The sequence below is a fragment of the Oreochromis niloticus genome, linkage group LG9 (assembly GCF_001858045.2).
Source record: "Oreochromis niloticus isolate F11D_XX linkage group LG9, O_niloticus_UMD_NMBU, whole genome shotgun sequence".
NCBI classification, from domain to species: Eukaryota; Metazoa; Chordata; class Actinopteri; order Cichliformes; family Cichlidae; genus Oreochromis; species Oreochromis niloticus.
This window is the reverse complement of record NC_031974.2, coordinates 32,909,337-32,931,749: the sequence shown is the minus strand read 5'-3', so window position 1 is coordinate 32,931,749 and position 22,413 is coordinate 32,909,337. Positions and strand designations below refer to the sequence as shown.

Sequence of the window (22,413 nt, the reverse complement as noted above, 5' to 3'; positions counted from 1 at the left end):
ATTGGACAGAGGGACTATCGAGAGCGTCCTGAGTAGGGATGGGTACCGGTATCGGTTCTGACATAAACGGTAGTAACCAGACCGAAAAGCAGCGCACATTTCGGTGCTTTATTTCGGTGCTTTTTTTCCTGAGATGTCATACACTTCAGATTCTAGCCAATCATTTTACCTTTGCAAGGATAGTAGGCGGGGCCAGGTACATACGTTCTTTTAGAGCAGAGCTACAGATTAAAAATGCCCAAGGTGAAGCGATCAAAAGTCTGGCTGTACTTCACAGCAAAAGATGCAAACTCAGCAGTCTGCAACAAGTGCTTTAAGCTGATACTGTGATACTGTCAAAGGAGGTAACACCTCAAATCTGATGAAACACCTGGCGACGCATAGCGGGTTTTTTTTAAAGCCGAGGAATGCGCCGTGTTTGATAGCTTGCTGCGAGACCTCACACCGTGCACATCTACTGCAGGTGTGGTGCCTGTTATCGGACCCGGAGTTAGCAACATCCCCCAAGAACCCGAAGAGTAGAGTCCTGGCCCCTAGCCCTGCCAGTGTAGCAGAAATGATGAGGATGATGATGGCAGCAGCATTAAGTGGCACTCAACATTAAGTGAGTAGCTTAATGTTGTTCGTGTGTAATTAACGTTGAGTAGGCTAACCACGTTATTACATTAATGTAAGGTGAACTAGCAAACACCGTCGTAGTTACATGCGGCTGTCTGCTTGTTTGATGGCAGATACTCCTTCACCCTGGCCAAAAAGGCTAAAATGACCAAAGAAAAAGTGGGAAACAGCTAAACATGAGAGGTTTTTGGACAAAGTTTGTGTTTTTTCCATTGTTTAAGCACTGCTTCCAGCCAAGAGTGATGCCATATGCCCTATAGCTGCAGAAAAGGCTAACATTGTTATCTTTTTACAAAAAAACAGCCGAACATAACAGGTTTTTGGACAGTGTTTGTGTTCTCCATTCTTTAAGCACCGGTTCGAGCACCGTTTAAGCACCGGCACCGTTTCAAAAGTACCGGTTTGGCACCGGTATCGGATAAAACCTAAACGATACCCATCCCTAGTCCTGAGCAGCTGCATCACTGTCTGTATGGTAACTGCACCGTATCGGATCTCAATACCTTACAAGGGATAGTGAGAACAGCCGAGAAGATCATTGGAGCCTCTCTTCCCTCCATCACAGACACTTATCGCACCTGCTGCATCCACAAAGCCACCAGCGTTGTGGAGGACCCCACACACCCCTCACACACACTCTTCAACCGTCAGACTCCTGAACACTCAGTGACTGGACTGACACACACACACACACACACACACACCTTCATACATCAAGTTACTTTTTGCCCAATGCTCAGTCTTTTGCACATTTCTGTTGCACTGTCGTGTCGTTATCGCTCGGTTCTGTCTGGTGTCTTTGTTTTGTTTTGTTTTGTTGCAGTTTTTGCACACGTGCACTTTATGTAGTCCTGTGTTGATTGTGTGTTATATGCAGCACCGTGGTCTTGGAGGAACATTGTCTCGCTCCACTGTGTACTGTACCACTGCACATGGTTATAATGACAATAAAGCCATTGGTCTTGACTGGGCTTTGTGTGATATTATACTCCGTGTGTTTTTGATGTACCAGTTTTTAAATATGAACCTTATTGCCAGGATCAGTATAATGCTAGATTCATGAATTAACCTAAGCACTGCTGAATGTTTATTCTAACATTTAGTTCTTTATACAATTAATTCTATTATTATTATCATTATTATTATTATTGTTATTATTATCATTATTATTATTGTTATAATTATTATTATTATTATTATTATTATTATTATGATATATGCTGTTCTTGTGTTACCACAAGGCTGCAGGTTGCAGGTGCTGAACTGCTGCGTGGTGCCGTGAATCCGTATGGGTCCGCGGGTTCGGGTCCTGTACCCTCCTCCACACGTCACTGAACACTCTGACCATGGACTCCATGGCTCCTTCAAACCTTCAGACAAATCACAGCTTAAATTTTTCACTATGTTAAAAGGGTTTCATTTCAGTTATTTTCGAATTTCAGAACATATGCACGCACTAGTGGTCAGAAGTTTCAGAACAGTCCAATTTTTCCAGCTTTATTGAAAATGATGCAGTTTAATGTCTTATTTCACTCTGAAATGAAAGCATGGTACAAAATAAGCAGTTGGACTTAAAAAAGAAATCATGGAATCGGTTTATGGACCAAAATACATTCTAAACTTTTACTGATCAGAGTAGCCTCCTTTGGCAGATGTAACAGCTGAACACAGCCGTGTCATTCTGTCTGCAACAGAAATCAAATATTCTCCCATATCTGTAGCAGACGTTCCCATAAATGTGGACCTTGTAGGTTGCTTTGCTTTCACTCTTCTGTCCAGTTCATCCCAAACCAGCTCGATGGGGTTTAAGTCTGCAGACTGTGCCGGACACTCCATGTTTCCAAGCTCACCATCTTCTTCTTCTTTCTGAGGTAGTTCTGGCACAGCTTGGACTCAAGTTTGGGTCATTATCTTGCTGTAGGATGAACTCCTGACCAGCTAGACACATACCAGAGGGTCCTGCATGGAGCTGCAGACTGCTGTGGTTTTGGTTCAGGGAGCCTCTCACTCTGTACAAGTCAGCAACCCTGGGTCCAGCAAACAGCCCCAGACCATCACACTTCCTCCTCCATGTCTGACAGTTGATGCCACACACTGTGGAACCATCCTTTCACCTACTTGATGGCGCAGAAAGATACTGCGTGATGACTCATCAGTCCATATTACCTTCTTTCAGTCTTCAGTAGTCCAATGGTGGTGTTTCATGGCCCAGACAAGCCTCTTTGTCTTATTCTGCCCAGTAATCCAGGGCTGTTCTAAAACTTTTGACTGGTAGTGTATATTTATTTTCTAATTCAGTCGTTCTCACCAAAGCAGGGCTCAATGCTGCAGGTATCAATCCCAACCCTGTCTCCTTTGCAGGGACGACCACCGAACGCAGGAGGAGGATTGGTTCCTGAACGATACCTCCTCCTCACACCAACGTCACACGTGCGGCTGCAGGCGCTCCACTGTGTCCAGCTGCTCCAGCCACAGTCCACTGAGAAACACACAGACGCACACACGAGAGACGACAAAGGAAAATAAGGTGGCAGCCACAAACCATTAAGCAAGAAAACACAGAGACAGAGGGAGACAACAACAGCACGTTTCCATTTTTCACTCACCGGGGCAGGGAGCTGTCCCACACTCCATTTCTCCATCGGTGCATGTACTGTTTGACACACAGTGAACACCAAGTGATTTCAGACATAGATTACTGTATTTATGGAAGGTTAGAGCTAAAGTTTGATCTTCCTCTTTGAATGCGATCCATGAGTAAAGAGAGGTACCAGTTATTACAGGCATCAACAGGCAGGGTGGCGCCAGCTGGGTACATCTCCCCCTGGTGGTAACACGGGCACTGTGCCAGGGGCACGCAGCTGCTGTTGAGCAGGTAGAAGCCCGGGGCGCAGTAGCAGCCGTCGTAACAGGTGGTGGCACACTGTACCTCTGTGGAGGTCATGTCCAAGCACACCCGTGGGCACGCGCCACCCTGAGCCTCGCACTCTCGTACTGTCATATACGTCATGCCCTCTGGACACACACCTGCGAGGAGAGGAGTGTAACAAGACTTGTACATGATATTCAGTGGACGGGGTGGCGAAACGTAACAGGGACAAACACGGTACCTGAGCAGGGGTGAGAGTTGCAGTCGCGCGTCTGTATGTGAGGCCCAAAACAGCTTTTACCTCCATGCTGTGGTGTTGGGGAATTACACAACCTCTCTCTTGTCTGGACACCAGAGTCACACCTGGACGAACACTGAGACCAGGCCGACCAGGCTGACCAGCCACCGGGCACTAGAAGAACACAATCAGCTTTATAGCCTTCCATTTTGCTCTTTTTTCCAGGATTGATGGGAACGCTACCATTTATCCTTTCTTTGTGTCTACATGTGTCATACCTGGACAGTGCTCAGTGTTGCACGGCTCCTGCTCCTCACTGTCTCCATCGCAGGCGGACTGCGTGTGATTAAACGGCGTGCAGCTGCGGAATCGCCGCCTCATCCCCACATCATCTACGTGGTTGAAACACGTTTTACTGCACTCTGACCAGCTGGTCCACTTACTCCATGTCCCACCTGGTAGCACTGCACAACAAGAGGAGGAAAAAGTAATGTAATGGACTCATTATTCAGTGCTTTCTACTGTACCTGAGTAGAGGTCACTTTCACATTTTTCTATGCCTAAGTGTTTTCTATCACAGTCACACTATGATGGAAGCATCAGAGAGCAACCTGGGGTTAGTAAGCTGCCCAAGGACATTTGGCATGCAGACTGGAGCAGCCAGGGATTAAAAGCATCAACTTTCCAATTAGTAGATGACCTGCTCCACCTCCTGAGCTGCAGGATTACATCACCTTTAGGATTGTGTTGCTCAAACTTTGTACATGTAGCACAGAACAGATTTACACACGTTTGGACAAAACAGTGATGCTTGATATTAACTCATCTAACTTACACAAGAACAACTTAAACTTCTGTGCAAAAGAAATTTAAGCTGTATTTCTCTGATAAAAACAAAACCTAACGCCGTAACATCAGTGTCACTGTTGTGTGTTGGAGCTGTGAGTGTAATATACCAGGGAAACATGTGCTGGAGCAACGCTGAGCCTCAGAGGAGTCTCCTGGACAGGGCTGAACTCTGACTGCTCCTGCTGGAATCACTGGAGACCTGAGGAGACACGGCCAGGGTTAAAAAAACTTAGCAATTAAAAATTTGCTAGTCCAAACAGTAAGTGATACAGAAATGATCAATTATATAAACATTTACAGCCAAGAAACTGAACACTGATAATGTGTTTCACATCAGAAACAGATTGTATAATGCAAGAAACAGGCAGTTAGTGTTACTGATGTCAAAAGAAACTGTCAATATGTTGTTAAAAATGAAAGGAAGGCTTTTTATTCAGCGGACAGCATCAAGTCAGTTAAACTTGTGGGACATTGATGTGTCAGTTAAGTAGCAGAGGGGGTTGTTGATCAGTTTTTGCTGCTTTGGTGTTATAATGAAATTAACAACAGCTGCACTAGAGGGACAACCTCTGTGCTCACTGCCCAACACCGTGAAACCCGACATAGATCATCAGAACTGGCGCCCTGTGCTTTTCAGGTTCACCTTCTTCATTGTTATGCTGACTGTAACATCGTTCAGCGTGATCAGTTTGGTGGTGGGTCAGTGATGGTCTGGGGAACCATATCTACAGAGGGACACACATGCATGCTAGGCAACGGCACCCTGACTGCCATGAAGTACCAGGATGAGATCCTTGGACCCACTGTTAGTGGATCCTGGGTTCCTCCTGGTGCTCAGCGATGCCCGTCCTCATGTGGCAAGAGATTGCAGGCAGGTCCTGGAACAGACTGAGCTGCTTTAAAACATATATCAAACTAAACAAGCTTACCTGTAACGTTGTTGTAGCCCCAGACCACAGGTTACATCACATGGTGACCATGACGACCAGGCTGACCAGTGACAGGTTACAACACAGCCAGCTCTGTCACATGTCACTTGCCCATCTCTGCACTTACTGTAAGAATAAGCAATTCAATTCAGAATACATAAAGTATTTTTAAACATGAGCTAAAAGATTGATGGATTAGTAATCAGTTTGTTTGTTGATGCATTTATAGGTGGCTTTTCAGATCCGGCCCGCACTATGGCTGAAAATTAGCTACGGCTAACTCTGTGTGTTAATGTACACTGTCCCTGTTACAATAAATAAATAAAATAATCAGATTTGAGCAATTCTTCAGTGCAAACAATGCTGTCCAGCAGTGCTCATTATGATTCTCACTATTTTATTACAAACACAAAGAAAGTCGACAGAAACTTGAATTGGGACTGATGTGTTTATTTAGTATCATCTTTCGTTTCAGGCACAAAGAGCTGAGAGTGGGTCTTACCACGTGGTACACTGGTCCCTGGTGACCACCTGTCCCGGCTGCAGTGTTTGGCCATCCCAGTGACAGACACACTGGCTTGAATTCACACATCGTCCCTCTTGAAGGTACAGCCCGTAGGGACAACGACAGCCTGGAGAAAGACATCATTCATGCCTTAATCGCTGTTTCAGCTACATTTGGATAAATCTTGTAAAATAACACATAATTAATGTTCAGAAACTGTGTTCTCAAAGGCTAGAAGACCACTGAATTTTGTTTTTGCGCTGTGCAGCGCCAACACTGGCCTAGAGTCAAATCTACTGTGCATCCTACCCGAAATACACTCAGCAGTGCAGTTGCTGTCCAAGCTGAGATGTGAGCAAGTAGGAGGACAAGGATCGACTCTCCCGGCCTGACAGTCTTCCTCTGTTACCAACACCATGCCACGGACACAACCTGTCGTTTTAATAACAGTGCAGACGTTTCAAATGTTTTTATGCTTTCAAGCAGGTAATCAGAACGATCAGGTGATTTCAGGGTCGTCGCATCTCAATGACCTGTCTGTGTGTCCGTGTCTTTGGTGCAGGGCTGGATGTTGCAGCTCTGGCTCTGCCTGGTCATCCCCTCACAGTCCCGTCCACCGTTCTTAGGGGGCGGAGCTGAGCAGGTCCGGTTCCTCTGCCTGACTCCTCCTCCACAGCGGGCGTCACATTCCGACCACTCTGTCCACTCTGACCAGTGACCATTAACTACAACAGGAGACGGGCTGCCGTTGCATTAACTATTACTGGATAATAGGCAAACATGCATCTCATTATGGAGGTCGAGGCCAGACCTGGACACGCTTGAGGAAAGCAGGCTCGACTGTCAAACTGATCTCCGCTACAAGCTCCTCCGGGCAGAGCTTCCCTTAATATGTCCCTCTGCCGGAACAAGGAGCCAAGACCACATGATACACTGCAGGCGCTCCACGCTGTCCACGGGGACATGATACAGTCCACTGGAAGAAAGGAGACCAGAGGGAACCTTAAAAATATTCACTGTTGGGTCACATCACCACTGTAAGGTGCACGTACGGCCTACCACAGTCTTTTTCATCAGATCCATCTACGCAGTCCTTCTGCAGGTCACACCTGCGGTCCAGGTGAACACACTCCCCACTGTCACAGGAGAACTGCTTGGGAGAGCACGGGCTGGGCACCGTGGGCCGCTGCGGAGTCACTGCCGGCCTGGCTGTGGTGCCTGACACAGTCGATAAAAATGAAAAACAATTAGTGAACATCTAAGAATCTGGATGTATAACTCCTCCAACTCTACATCCATGGTGTTTGTAAAGTTACTCATGCGGACCACAGTGCTGCTCGTCTGACCCATCCAAACAGTCCCGTATCCCATCGCACACTTGTGCTGAGTCGACACAACCAAACGATCCGCACGCAAACTGGCCCTGCACGCAAATCACTCTGGGTAAGCCGGTATCACGGGGGCTGGTGGTGATCACGGGGGCTGTCAGTCAGTAGAGCACAGAGGTTACAGTCCTTTTTCTCTTGTAAAGAGACTTAGTTTTAGCATAAATGCTAACAGCATGGCCTCCAACCTTTAGTGGATCGAAGACCGGGCGTACCCGAGTCGAGCCGCGTGCTGAGATGCAGTCCAGGATGACCTGTAGTGACCTCTGAGGTTAAATGTAGTTCAAGTTTAAGTTCAAATTTATTTATATAGAACTTTTTAAAAACAACAAGTGTTGACCAAAGTACTGAACAATAAAATGGACAAAGCAGAAGACATAAAAGAAAAATAGAATAGTGTTATAGAAGAGAATAAAATCATAAAAGAATAATGGTAACAAACTCATGATGAAGCAAAAATGGGTCTTTACACGGATTTTAAAAGTATCCAGTGTTGAGGAGGATCTGATATGCAAAGGCAAACGCCCGGTCTCCTCTGTGTTTTAGTCTGGACCTCGGGACAACCAAAATCATTTGGTCTGCAGACCTCAAGGATCTTGGGGAGAATACGAGGTTAGGAGATCAGCAAGATATGCAGGGGCTGGTCCATGCAACGTCTTAAAAACAAGCGTTAAGATCTTAAAGTCAAATCGAAAGCTGACCGGCAGCCAGTGTAGTGATGCAGGTATAGGAGCTATATGATCTCGCTTGCGTGTGCCAGTTAGGAGCCGTGCTGCAGCGTTTTGGACTAGCTGCAGTCGGCCAATTGATGTCGAGGTAACACCGGAGTAGAGGCTATTACAGAAGTCGAGGCGAGATGAGATGAAGCATGGATCGCTTTCTCAAAATCTCTGAAACAGAGAAAGGGCTTAACTTTTGCAGTTAGGCAAAGATGAAAGAAACTGGTTTTGACTACATTATTTATCTGTTTAAGGTTAAATTGCTGTCAAAAATCACCCCTAAATGTAGGTGTGGCCCAGGTGGAAATCAACAGAAACATACAGATGTTTGACATAATTAAATGGGGGTCGTTAATGAGAGAGTTAAAATAAGAATTTAGATACTTGTATCAAGTTCATGGTTATAATAAAACGTAATAAACATGAGTATTACATTGACAGAGCGGTGCGTCAGGTCACAGGTTGCTTGTTAAACAGGTGACGGAGCAAAAGAGCAGCAAAAGTACAAAGTAATGTCTGGATGAAAAGATTTAATTCTCGATTCCTCTCACTTCTCTCCTACATTACCTGCAGGATCTCGTCCACTGCTGCATCACCGTCACACAGCAGCACATGTAGACTCACACTTACCGGCAGTTGTGATCTTCTGTGATCGAGTAGGTTCTGTGACTCCTGATGTGGGCACTCCAGGGAGTCCACCCTGAGACCTGGTGGTATACAGGCCTGGGGCACCTGTTGTGTGGTCACCATGGATACCGGGTCTCCCTGCAGAGCTGGTCTGGTTTTGCAGACCTGGAAAGCCTCTTGTTGGAGCTGTACCTAAAGAGGATGAAGAAAATAAAACCCACATGAGCTAAACTGACAATGAGAAAGTGAGCGTGGGTGCAGGAAGGGCCTTCATAGTTTTTGTTTACTGCTGACTTTTGAATGCTAAAGAGAGCAGAAAAATCAAAGTTATCCGTACCACAGCCGATCTCATCAGAATCATCCTTGCAGTCTGGTCGACCATCACAAAGCAGAGACACAGAGATGCACTCGTCACTGTGCTGGCAGAAAAACTGACCAGGCTCACAGCGCTGCACAGTCACTTTCCCACCACCAGAGGGAGATGTTGTCACACTGCTGGGGGTCACCAGCTCATCTGCAAAAGCAGAAGAGGAGAAACCGATTTGTATAACCTGATGAGAGAAGGTTGTACATCCAACATTAGGAATAATTATCATAATTTGGTTTATGTCCTGACCTCCTCGGCAGCCGAGGATCTCCACGCGCAGGTAAAACGTGTGCCTGTACTCTGTAGTCATGATGCGCACGTAGCGAGCTCTGACCAGCCGACCGAGCCAGCGGGTCACAGGGGTCCTGCCCACCATCCGTACCTCAAACACCTGCACAGCAACAAAGAAGACACTTTACCCTGACGCCGGGTTTTTTAACCATAGAGGATAACATCAGTTAAACTTATGACAACATATAAAAATATGTAATTATGTTTTACAGTGTTGAAATAATAATTAATGGTACTGTTTAAATGTGTAAAATATACCTTAGCGGGGCCATCAGGCTTCCCATTCTCAGTGAACTCTGTGAAAAGGCTGCTGTGCAGGGCAAATGCCAGGCGGTATTTGGTGAGGTAACCCCACATTCGCTCAGTGCCCTGTGTCACCACGCCTGACACCCACATGGGCTCCAAGAAATCCACCTGAAAATACGGCTGAGGGTCTGTAGGTAACGGGCTCCAACCGGGCTCCATCACCTGGCTGTCAGCACAAAAGAAGATGACATGACACAGAGATGAGCTCTCTTTTGTCATCTCTCCTTCAAGCGTTTACAAGAAGTTGAAAGTTTACTTAAGACCCACTGTGATAACACTGAAAGACAGCAGTGGAAACTGTATTATAAGTTTGGTCTGTTTTAGGCTTGACAAGCGTCTCACATGTTTGGGACTATATTCAGCCGCCCGGCATCGGCAGGGTTGTTCTCACGATGGGAGGACGAGGTGAGCTGACCGTAATGAATTCTCCCATCCTCCAGTCCAAGAGGAGAGGAGCAGATACCTGTGATTGTGATAAAACCACGACAGACCCAGTGATGTTTGCATGCTTTGCAGCATCTTTATTAACAGTTGCTGTACACTTACACACCTCGGCTGCAGCTCACAGACGGACACATATCAACAACAACTAATGACCGCAGCACAGCATTTTACAGTGGCGAGGTGTGATTGCAGATGCTGGGCAGGTGCGTCCATCTCACCTGCAGCAGCATTGCAGACCACGCCTCGCCACAGTGATATATGATGATCCTTACATTCATTCAACGTAGCCTTCATACGAAATGAAGAAAAAAAATGACACAGCTGAAAACAAACCTCACCGTGATATCCCGGGCCACCGTCCTGCAGATACAAGATCAGAGTATAAAGCACTGTTTTCTGTTCATGCTGTATGTATGTATATTAACATCTCAAATCCAAATGCAAATAATGGGACTTAAATGACTGCACTGGCTTACAGCAGGATGTGAGACTGCAGCCATAGACGGAGTCCTCAGCGGGGCAGGCGTGGGTGTGTACGGCCTACACAGTAGTGATCATATTGAAGAGTAATTGAAAACAACTGTAATGCTACTACGTTAAACAAATAAGATCCCCGTCCTCATGTCTTACTGGGCGGTAATGTTGTCATGAGGGTGGCATCCACTTTCATCCTCTCCTCTGGGACAGTGAGGATTTCCATCACAACGCTTCCATGCCTCAATGCAGCCCCCTGGTGGGGGGCAGGAGAACTGACCAGCAGGGCAGCTACGTGGACTGGTCGCTGTAGTGGAAGGTTGCGTACCTGCACACAGTGAGTAGTTGTGCTTAGTAAGAATCTCTATGTTTATTATAAAATATTAAAGAGCAAACTTTGAGCTGTTCTGTGGACAGCTCACCACAGTGGGTCTCATCTGAACTGTCCCCACAATCATTAACGCCATCGCAGACCACGCCCAGAGGACCTGCTGGGACGCAGCGACCGTTCTCACATTGGAACTCTTTCTCTCTGCAGCCACCTGCTGGGGAGACTGGAGGAGTGGGTGATGGTAACCAGCGAGAACCTGGTGATGAAAGTAAAGCCTGCATTTTAGAATCGCACACACAAAAACACCCAATATGTAAGACCAGCATCCTTTCCACCAACCATCGCCACAGCCCATGATCTCAAGGCGAAGATAGATGCCATTCTGGAAGTCATGGGGCAAGAGGCGGACAAACTGAGCCGACACGATCCTGTCCAGTCTGCTCTCTGTCACTCCTCGATCATCATGATTACCAAGAAAAACCTGGGAGGAGAACAATCATTAGGACAAATAATAAAGCCTTTAAAGTAAAGCAAAGCGCTTTGGTTTGCTGCTGCACCTTGGCTCTGGGTGGGGCATCGGTGACCAGCTCCTTGTAAGTGTACCACTGTTTTCCATCCTGGCTGAACTGGAGGAAGAAGCTGGACACAAATGTGCCAAACACACCTCCACCCTGGGTCAACACACCTGTAGGAGAGCACAGAGACAAAATGTAGTGCACATAACACTGAAGCAGCATGCACTGCATGTAAACTGTGTGCCTGTTTACCAGTGATGTTGTATGGCTTTAGCAGGTCTATCTGTACGTAGGGACTCTGTGTGTTGCGGGTGTAGCTGTCAGGCCTCCGCTGTGGTAGGTCCTTATACTCCTCTGGTTCCGGACTCCAGCCCTGCAGGAAGAATTTTAAGATTGTTATCAGTGAATACTCAACCAGAACCGAGGCATACGGGACTAATTTTACGGGCATTTGTTCATAAAATATCACTAAATAGCATCAATTGTAATTTATGAGAAGTCAAAGGAAAAAAGAGGATGATGGTTGACATGCTCAGGGGTCTGATTACGTGTGGAGTACCTGCAGGTCACTGTGAGGGTCCCACGCATGCAGACGAGCTGCATCAGGGGGGTGACCAGCCTGCTGTGAAGACGCACTGAAACTTGAGGCAGGAAGAGACTGGACACCCAGGGGAGACCAACATTCCTCTAAACAGGAACAAGGATAAAAAAAAAAGATTTGCATGATTTAAAACAGATACACCTCAGATTATAAAGACTTTTTAAATGCTCCCACTTCACTGACTGGTTCATGAGATTATCCAGGTATAACAATGTAAGCTTATGGTTTACATTACAGTTTATGGCTTACAACTGTATAGTAATATCTTTCAATACAGTTAAGCCAATGACATGAGTGATAGCAGCAGTGATCTAGCAGAAGCAGACACCTGTTCCTGGTGTGATTTAACAACACACTTAATAACTTTTCACTTAGTATATAAATAGTTTTCCTCTTCATAACAACTGTGCTGTGGGGGAGTTTTGATAAAAGATATTTAAGTACTGGTCAGGGTTAGAGGCAGGCACATGGCTGGTAGTGCTGTGCCATACTGCAGATTTTGGTATGGATGCAATACAGAGTAAACACAGGGATACCAATAACAATACCAATACTTTAAACTTATAATAAAGGCATCTTTTGTAGGAACAAATAATGTATCATGACTTATGAGATAAATTAAAGATTAATCATTCAGAAATTACATACAGAACCTGGAGGATAGAAACAAAGCATCAGTCTCATTGTGTTAGCATGGAGTGATACCAGCGTTGGTATCGTTGCTGTTAATCTGACCACCTCTGCTGGAAGGTATTGTAAGACAGGCCGCTGATACGTGTCTGCTATGTAACATCTACACTAGCTGAAGTCACTGAGATGAAACTCTGTAGTGTTTGCAGAACCGGTCCTTTGGGAATACCTAATGAAATGACCTAACAAATAATGTGAACTTCTGAGACCGTTCAACATGTTTGTGCTCCAGTTTTGTTGACTGAGGCTCGTTACACAGGTACGTGTCTGCTTGCTAACCAATGTAGCTTTAGCTGATAACTTAGCATCACCTCCTAATTGGTAATTACTTCAGACTCCAAAGGAGTAACATGGGAATGTTGGATCCACAACCAGTGGGTGAAAAAATGATAGCAGCACTCATCATTTATATAAAATCTGTTGGCTTAAATGTTTCATTTTTATTTCAGGTCACACATACTGTTGGTACTGAGTTTGCAAAAGCTAACATGTTTGTCTTCTAAGAGGTGTAAAAAATGTCTCATGAGTGCCCTCTGCTGAGCCTCTGGTTGAACTGCAGACAACTTCTGAACAAGATGATTAATAGAAAGTAAACTGGCTCTCCTGGATGGTCTCAGGATCTACCTTTAAATATCTAACAATAGGTATAAGAAGGCACCTACCTCCAGGAGGAAGAGGGTATGTGGGAATCAGGGGTGTAGTGACCTGTGCTGGCTTGGAGGTCACAGTGACAGGGCCAATTGTTGTAAGTATTGTGCCATTTTCACCTAGCAGGTGTAGAATACAAACATTGGTAAGAGAATATTCATTAACACAAGATTTTCTACCATAATCAAGAGACAGTCGTCGAAATAATGCAATTTTATTGTTGACCAAATGTTCACTTACAGGTCCTTTATTGTACATGAACAATTCAGCAGATGATGCTTCTATAAGAGTCCCAACTTCATCTTAATGTCATGTTTTAAAGTTATGTATGGCCATTATTTGTTACCAGTCCAATTATAGCACTTACCCAGAATGCAACACTATAAACTAACAAATTGGTTGATTCTGCACAGAGTACTCGTTCAGTTTTTAACTCCATTTAATATAAATTAAAAAATAAAATCTGGGGGATGATTTTCGGACTCATAACCTGCTGTACTCTGTTGTGCTGCTTCCCAACATCTTATCACACCATCGATGGTCTTTGTCACGTTTCTTAATCAGTTCCACTGATCTTTAAAAATCATTTTTACAACATCTCTGTGTGGTGGATTGTGTCAGGAGTGAAGTTTTTTTTTAAATAAAAAGAAGTAAAAAATAATGCTCTCCCTCCAAACACCACAAGTGAGATTACGGTAACATTTATCATTATTATTACGTCATCTGACATTTGGTTGTTACATTAGTAACTACGGAGGGCAGTTCCTCGTGTTTAAGTTCAACCACCATTAAAGTGGAAAGAACTTAATCAGCGTAAACAGGAGAACAACTGTTAAGATTTTACCTTGGCAGTAACAACACCTGTCTCCCTCTCCAGGCACCAGACTTTGGCCCTGCACAAACAAAAAGCATTCACCTCAGGCACACGTGTGCTCGAGTTGCCACGACACACAGCCACGTGGAGGCAAGAAAAGGTTGCAGAGGAAGGAGATGATTACAAATGTTTCCATGGAATAAGATACAAAGACACATTTACACACAGTCACATACACAAATGTGCAGATGTACTCCATTATAGTTCCACAAAACATGGACACAAACCTAAGAAGCACATTAGTTACACTAATCAGTGAAGTCTGTAAACAACACTAAAGTGGCGATAGGCGAACAAAATTTAAAACATAACAATAAGACTAATGTGTCACTGATAAAAACTAGAAATATTTTTAGTAGCTTTTGCCAACTAAAATGAACAAAAGCCACACACATCCTCTTACCTGAGGGCAGCCAGTGGCGGCGTATGGACAGTAGGGGGAGCACTGCACTGTGAGGTTGGGAAGACAGCGGCATAGCTGACACTGGTCTGACCACCATCTGTCGCCCACTGTGTGGGACTGACCGTGATACTCACACTCCTCACAGGGGGCTGTCTGACACCTGCACACACACACACGCCGACAGTGGGTGTTGTAATACAGTGTTAGACACAAAGACGGATAGACATTTTCTTTCAAAGAAACCCAGCAGAGGTGTTGCTGGATGGACGTCATGATTCAATCATGTTTTCTAACCACAAAGCCAGAGCTGATGGAAAATACTTCCTCACAGCATGGGAGAAATGCCTGGTACACGGTTGGATTCCCATGTATAGGAAGACATTTCCATTCTTGGATCAGGGTACACAATATTTTAGCTGCTACTTTTATAACGATCACGACCTGCACCTGTGCTAATGTGCCAGCACATTACAGAGTAACTGACATTACACATTATTCCCACATTAATCATCTTTTCTTACTTGAACATAATCATAAACAGCGGGTGGATTGCTCCACTCTGTCAACACTAAGAAGTGAGGAAACCAGACTACAGAAAGCAAACACTGGACTTTCATCCATGACACCCATTTTCATTCCTGACAGCCAATGATCCATCGTCCAGGCCCTGCCATAATCAGATGATCATGTGATCAGAACCCAGCACCACACAGAGAAGAAATGATTGTTTAAGCAGAGTTTGGAATCCATCTTAAAGAACTCTGAAAAGGTTACATGTATCTAACTGATTGGTGGATGACCTCATGAGCTACACACGCAGTCTAGTAAACTAAATACATTTTATTTTAAGCGCATGACTACTTTTTGGGCATTAAGTGGTGATTAGTGGGGTTCAAAACTTCTTCATCAAAATATTTATAATGCTTGATAACACATCTGCTGAGCTCACGTTGAAGAATGCTAAATTCTCACAGAGGCACACATCAGACGATTGCAATCCCATGGAGAGTGACCATGTTTGGAAAAAGGTACGAGTGCTGAAAGTCTTGCAAAAGTACACAGTTTCTAACCAATGAAAGCAGGAGGAGACTTACCGGCGAGCTTTCCTGTAAATTCCTCTGCATGTTCTACCATCTCCATGTTTGGGGGGGTTGTTTGGGCTGCGGAAGGACCACTGAACGCTCTGCACACCACACGGCCCCAAACACTCTCCCCACTCAGACCATGATGACCATCCACAGTGGACTACAAGTGTGACAAAACAGATTCCTCAGACTTTATAGCAGTCTGTGTGGGTACGCCTCGGCTGTGGATTTGACTATAGCGACTCACTTGAGCAGTCAGGGTTGGGCTGACACCTCTGTGGCCTTCCTCTCTCGCACACACAAACCTCACAGTCCATTTTGATCTGCTGGCCCGGCCAGTAGCGCACACCCGCCACCTCACACACGCACTCCTCTGGTGACACACACTGCCCTGTGTGGCTCATCACCTGCCCCTCTGGACACCAGCATCCTAAAAGTATTGATACGATAGAGAAAGAGAAGCTTGTGATTGAAAAAATCTAAACTGGTGAAGAAGCCACATTTTATTTATCACACAGGACATTCCACACGTGTCCTGGGATGCACCGACCTGAGAAGCAGGGTGCGCTGGGATCACAGGTGGACTCACTGCTGATGTGGGCACAGGACAACGGGCAGGGAGCACAGCTGTGTCTAACCAAGCCTCTGGGACAGCTGGTGTTGTCACATCCATCATTCAGACATGGTTCTACAGTGAGGCACAGAGACAGAGCAGGAAGTCCTACTGTAAGAAAAGCTGTCTAACTAAATTCTCGTACATTATCTGTTTCTTAACACAGGTTAAAGTAACGAGGGTAAACACCCTGGTATAAAAATAAGGAAAGAATCCTTAAAAAATGAATATAGAAAATCCCTTCATTTTAGAACTGGACGTGCAGTATTTTATTTTTACTGATTTATCTCACTGTACATATTTTCGCCTTGTTGTCCTTAGCTTTCCCTCATTTATTAGCAGTTTATGGCATTTAAGTATTTATAAGTCTGACCTGACAGTGAGTCTTATTTGTGAAAGTTTGGACTCTGGTTACTTCCTTTCTGGTTTAAATAGCCCAGATTTCCACATCAAGCAACCACCATCATCAGCAATAAAAGCAACAACTTCCATCAACACTACAGATCTACATTTTGTATACTTAGAATAAAAAATATTCATATTTATATACAGGATTTTTGGAGATCCAAAAATATTTAGTTTTAATTTTTGCACAAACCATCAAAGCAGCTCCTCTCTGGGCAGTAATTACTTTTATAATAAGTAATAAAACAATAAACATAAAACATCTTTACAAACAGCTTACTGATCTCCATGGACAGATTAGATGGTCCTGGGAGCTGGGAACAGTCCTGTCCTCCGTAGAGAGGAGGTGTGCATGCTCTGTTTCTGACCTGAACTCCACCACATCCACTGGAACAGTTTGACCAGCTCCCCCACGGCAGCCATCGACCATCAACTGTAGAGAAGACGAGTCAGACATTTTGTCATGTGTGCGTCTGTGACTTCTTCCTTTATGCTTCAATTTTTTTGTCAGTTTTTCTTCCAGCATTCTATAAAAATAAAACCCTATGTTCCAAAATTATAGAAATCTCTATAGCATTCCCAAACATGTGTGTTACAGTTTCTGTGTATGTCCTTACCAGGACAGGTGGTATTGAAACACTCCTGCCTCTGGATGCCCTGACCCCGGCAGTGGTGCAGCGGGTCCCCTGGAGGGCATGATCTCTCCCGGCTCATGAAGCCCGTCCCACAGGTGGTGCTGCAAGGACTCCAAGGCCCCCAGGAGCTCCAGGTTTTACAGCCCTGCTCGTCTGTGGGGCCTCCGAGCGACCCTAATGAGGAGTCTGGGCAGTCTGGAACACCGTTACACACCTAAAAACAGAGCAGGCTCACTGAACATGAAACTTTTCATTTTCTTTCTTCTTTCCTTGAAAACATAACTGACTTAGTTTTAGTATAATTAACAGAGAAAAACAGATGCAGTGTACTTTTATATGTGGGCCTGCAAATAAACTCAGATTCCAAGATTGAATGATGCAGTCAAGCAATAGAAAATAAAGTAGAAAATAAAGTAGTAACGCAACTGAAACTTCTCCCAACTTTCTGGTGTAACACAAGGACTTCTTTCCCTTCGTTGCCTGTTCAGCCACACATCGTTAAGTAAACACATTACATGTTGTAGACAACATGACACGTCAAGTGAGTGAAAAACCTACTAAATATTATGTAGATAAGATAAACTATGGCAACTATGAGTAAACGAACACTTGTATATTCTCCCTCAGAGGAAGTAAAATACTTAATGAGAAGCATCTGGCTTCTGTGGAGAAGTGAGCATGGGAGGGCTGAAGACGGGCGCCAACTTGTGCTATCCAAGTGTGTTTACTGATGCTGTGAAGTGTAGCCCTGGGACTCTCTCTGAGTTCACGCCACACGATGTATATCACTGTCTTATCAACAACTCCTCAAATTATACTAGATGAGATCTGAAGGCCTATAAAAGTTTGAATGCTTGTGTTTTATGTCAAGATTGCTAACAAATTTAGAAATGTAGGTACTTGAACCATGGACACTAGTCGCTGCTACGGTATTTACCTGATCTTTATTACACTTTGACATTGATACGTCTCAGTGTATTATCCTTTGCATTGTCAATGAGCCAACGTAGCTTATTTGTGATTGATGAGAGCAATGGTAATCTGTAATTTTCTGCTGGGGCCAGGACATGCTGCTGTTTTTGCCTGTTAGCTGCTATTAGCTGCTGTTAGCTCATGATAGCTGCTATTAGCTCCTGTTAGCTCCTGTTAGCTGCTATTCTCTGCTGTTACCGAAACTTAATTTCAAGTGAATCTTTGAAGTGGGCAACTCACACTTAGCAAGTAAACTCATATGTGATGTGAGAATGCAGTAAAACTCAGGAAAATTTCAGATGCACTTAAAAACTACAGACTTTTAGGACACTGTAGTCTAATATTAGCTAGCGAAGCATTAGCTTATAATGTAGGAATTCTTAGGCTTGAGGTAAAGAGGAATAGGATGAGATGGAGATGAAGGAGAGAGTGTTGTGATGGAAGAGGCAGATAAAGAGATGAGACAGAAAAAACTAGAAAGAGCAAATTAAAATATAAATGTAAAAATGTGTATTTGAAACAGATACTGGTCATGTGAAAATCCAAATAACTTATAACTTATACTACTGTATCACATTTTTGTCTTCTATCCAAACCAGCAGGAAAGCAACAAAAGATTATCTTCATGTCCTTGATCATCAATATAGATGCCGTGTTGGGGCGGGGTTTAACTTACCACGTTAAAAGGCACACAGGTTCCATCCATACAGGTGAACTCAGAGCAGGTGACAGTGGTGTTGCTGCCAGGAAGTGCTGGTGAGACAGTTTTATCTTAACAGAACAAGATGTCAAATATATTAATGACCGTACAAGAGAACAGGGGAGTTAATACAATCAAGCTTGTGTCCTTTTTAGTCCTGGTGACATCTTTTAATGAAAGCCTGGCTGTGACTGCAGCATAGCGTCATCAGGGTCACTCGTTTTCTCACTCCAGGCTTACATGCCTTCTCTTTATCTAATGAGAACTCACCACACACCAACTCATCGTCGCCCCGTGGACAGTCTGGGACACCGTTGCAGACCTGTGACATGTTCACACAGGTGCGGTTGTCACATGGGAAGCTGCCTAAACAGGGAGGTATCCGGGTAGAGCCTAGTAGACAGAGGATAGGGCAAACTGCTCTTTTTGGCCTGATCATATTGAGTCTAGGGTTTTATTCTTGATGCTTAGAACCTATAACTGTACAGTATATACATTAACATACCACAGTTGTCGATACTCTCATCTGACGCATCCCTGCAATGTGGGGTCCCATCACAGAGCTGCTGGTAGTCCACGCACTGGTCCCCACTGACACAAGGCACCTGGCCGGAGCCACACGGGGCGCCACACTGCTGCTCATCACTGCCATCCATACAATCAGTTTCTCCATCGCAGCGCCAGGCCTGAGGCACACACTGCCCAACAGTGGCACAGCTGAACTCATAAGACCTGCAAGCTGGAGAACCAAAAGGTATCAGAGACATTATATATATGATATATGTATAAATATTATACAGGGTGGGCCATTTATATGGATACACCGTAATAAAATGGGAATGGTTGGAGATATTAAAGTCCTGTTTGTGGCACATTAGTATATGTGAGGGGGCAAACTCCTCAAGATGGGTGGTGACCATGGTGGCCATTTAGAAGTCGGCCATCTTGGATACAACTTTTGTTTTTTCAATAGGAAGAGGGCCATGTGACACATCAAACTTATTGGTAATGTCACAAGAAAAACAATGGTGTGCTTGGTTTCAACGTAACTTTATTCTTTTATGAGTTATTTACAAGTTTCTGACCACTTATAAAATGTGTTCAATGTGCTGCCCATTGTGTTGGATTGTCAATGCAACCCTCTTCTCCCACCCTTCACACACTAATAGCAACACCGCAGGAGAAATGCCAGCACAGGCATCCAGTATCCGTAGTTTCGGGTGCTGCACATCTCGTATCTTCACACCATAGACAATTGCCTTCAGATGACCCCAAACATAAAAGTCTAAGGGGGTCAGATCGGGAGACCTTGGGGGCCATTCAACTGGCCCACGACGACCAATCCACTTTCCAGGAAACTGTTCATCTAGGACTGCTCGGACCTGGCACCCATAATGTGGTGGTGCACCATCTTGCTGGAAAAACTCAGGGAACGTGCCAGCTTCAGTGCATAAAGAGGGAAACACATCATCATGTAGCAATTTCAAATATCCAGTGGCCTTGAGGTTTCCATTGATGAAGAATGGACCCACTATCGTTGTACCCCATATACCACACCAAACCATCACTTTTGTTGTTCCAACAGTCTTGGAGGGATCCATCCAATGTGGGTTAGTGTCAGACCAATAGCGGTGGTTTTGTTTGTTAACTTCACCATTCACATAAAAGTTTGCCTCATCACTGAACAAAATCTTCTGCGTGAACTGAGGGTCCTGTTCCAGTTTTTGTTTTGCCCATTCTGCAAATTCTGTGCGCCGATCTGGGTCATCCTCGTTGAGATGCTGCAGTAGCCGGAGTTTGTAAGGGTGCCATTTGTGAGTAGCTAATATCCGCCGAAGGGATGTTCGACTAATGCCACTCTCCAGTGACATGCGGCGAGTGCTACGCTGTGGGCTCTTGCTGAATGAAGCTAGGACAGCCACTGATGTTTCTTCATTAGTGACAGTTTTCTTGCGTCCACATTTTGGCAAATCCAACACTGAACCAGTTTCACGAAACTTAGCAAGCAGTTTGCTAACTGTAGCATGGGAGATGGGTGGTCTCGTAGGGTGTCTTGCATTGAAATCTGCTGCAATGACCCGGTTACTGTGTTCACCAGATAGCAACACAATTTCGATCCGCTCCTCACATGTTAACCTCGTCGACATGTCAATGGCTGTGAACAAAGAGAAACTTGCAAATAACTCATGAAAGAATAAAGTTACGTTGAAACCAAGCACACCATTGTTTTTCTTGTGACATTACCAATAAGTTTGATGTGTCACATGGCCCTCTTCCTATTGAAAAAACAAAAGTTGTATCCAAGATGGCCGACTTCTAAATGGCCACCATGGTCACCACCCATCTTGAGGAGTTTGCCCCCTCACATATACTAATGTGCCACAAACAGGACTTTAACATCACCAACCATTCCCATTTTATTACGGTGTATCCATATAAATGGCCCCCCCTGTATATTCAACAGGTCCTGAATAGGATGGCAGTAACAAAAATTAGATTAGCATTTCTTTCAAAGATGTTGATGCTGTCATTATTCTGTATTGAGGCAGCAGGATGATAGTTTTGTGTATGTGTATTAGAAATTTAATTCACAGGAAAAAAAGCTTTTGAATCCAAATTTTGTGGCAAATTTAAGACACTGAAATGCTATTTTTGTGTTCTGGTGACCACTGAAGTTAAAATTGTACCTCTTAGCACATTAATCGGAAAAGGACCTTCAAAATAACAGATGCATCAGGTTTTGATCAGTTATAGGTCAAATGGCAAAAAATATTCCAGAAGAACCACAAAGGATGGAATGGGCTGGCTTTATAGGGCACTCTTCTAGTCTTAATGACCCCTCTGAAAACTTGAGATGTACATCTAACCACACATGCATGCTGTACTCTATTCTGTACAAGTTAAGCACTTCATCTGCCTCATATCTGTGGTCACTTTAGAATCATTTTTAGGATCATCTTTTAACTGGATAGAAAAAAAACATCAAACAAATGTATTTTTTCTGGTAATTATTTGACAGTGCGTTTAAGGTTGTTTACATTGTAATGAGAAAATAATGTAACAAGTGGTTTCACGAATTGCTTTCTTCACTGAGTAATTAAGTACCATACTGCATTACTTTTAAGAAAAATAATGAGTTATGTGTAACACAGGGCTTTTTCTGAGAAATGTCCCAGCACAGCAGAGTCAAAGCAAAATGAAATGGTAACACCTTGGGGAGTAGATCATCTTATCAAATACACAAAACTGGGAATTAGGCAAAAAAGCAAAAAGAAGAAAGACATATAACAATGGGAGAAATGTCTAAGAACAACCTCTGA

General features: G+C 44.3%; 1 protein-coding gene across 1 annotated transcript in view; it reads right to left on the bottom strand.

The window, feature by feature from the left end:
* The window catches only part of sspo (SCO-spondin), a 100,112-nt gene that overhangs the window by 53,223 nt on the left and 24,476 nt on the right, over positions 1–22,413 (bottom strand). The window contains exons 33-71 of the mRNA XM_025910190.1: positions 19,599–19,832; positions 19,364–19,486; positions 19,070–19,164; positions 17,404–17,635; positions 17,067–17,219; positions 16,319–16,456; positions 16,016–16,198; positions 15,778–15,928; positions 14,684–14,843; positions 14,251–14,299; positions 13,421–13,525; positions 12,027–12,154; positions 11,720–11,840; positions 11,510–11,637; positions 11,292–11,433; positions 11,044–11,208; positions 10,778–10,949; positions 10,624–10,687; positions 10,486–10,507; positions 10,046–10,166; positions 9,656–9,869; positions 9,356–9,497; positions 9,077–9,253; positions 8,743–8,931; positions 7,582–7,647; positions 7,335–7,490; positions 7,068–7,226; positions 6,820–6,984; positions 6,542–6,733; positions 6,318–6,440; positions 6,006–6,135; positions 5,504–5,629; positions 4,682–4,773; positions 4,004–4,189; positions 3,729–3,899; positions 3,390–3,645; positions 3,225–3,271; positions 2,927–3,097; positions 1,854–1,988 (exon numbers count right to left, since the gene is read on the bottom strand). Of these exons, the coding sequence (XP_025765975.1) occupies positions 1,854–1,988; positions 2,927–3,097; positions 3,225–3,271; positions 3,390–3,645; positions 3,729–3,899; positions 4,004–4,189; positions 4,682–4,773; positions 5,504–5,629; positions 6,006–6,135; positions 6,318–6,440; positions 6,542–6,733; positions 6,820–6,984; positions 7,068–7,226; positions 7,335–7,490; positions 7,582–7,647; positions 8,743–8,931; positions 9,077–9,253; positions 9,356–9,497; positions 9,656–9,869; positions 10,046–10,166; positions 10,486–10,507; positions 10,624–10,687; positions 10,778–10,949; positions 11,044–11,208; positions 11,292–11,433; positions 11,510–11,637; positions 11,720–11,840; positions 12,027–12,154; positions 13,421–13,525; positions 14,251–14,299; positions 14,684–14,843; positions 15,778–15,928; positions 16,016–16,198; positions 16,319–16,456; positions 17,067–17,219; positions 17,404–17,635; positions 19,070–19,164; positions 19,364–19,486; positions 19,599–19,832 (5,583 nt within the window). The remainder of the gene's footprint in view (positions 1–1,853; positions 1,989–2,926; positions 3,098–3,224; positions 3,272–3,389; positions 3,646–3,728; positions 3,900–4,003; positions 4,190–4,681; positions 4,774–5,503; positions 5,630–6,005; positions 6,136–6,317; positions 6,441–6,541; positions 6,734–6,819; positions 6,985–7,067; positions 7,227–7,334; positions 7,491–7,581; positions 7,648–8,742; positions 8,932–9,076; positions 9,254–9,355; positions 9,498–9,655; positions 9,870–10,045; positions 10,167–10,485; positions 10,508–10,623; positions 10,688–10,777; positions 10,950–11,043; positions 11,209–11,291; positions 11,434–11,509; positions 11,638–11,719; positions 11,841–12,026; positions 12,155–13,420; positions 13,526–14,250; positions 14,300–14,683; positions 14,844–15,777; positions 15,929–16,015; positions 16,199–16,318; positions 16,457–17,066; positions 17,220–17,403; positions 17,636–19,069; positions 19,165–19,363; positions 19,487–19,598; positions 19,833–22,413) is intronic.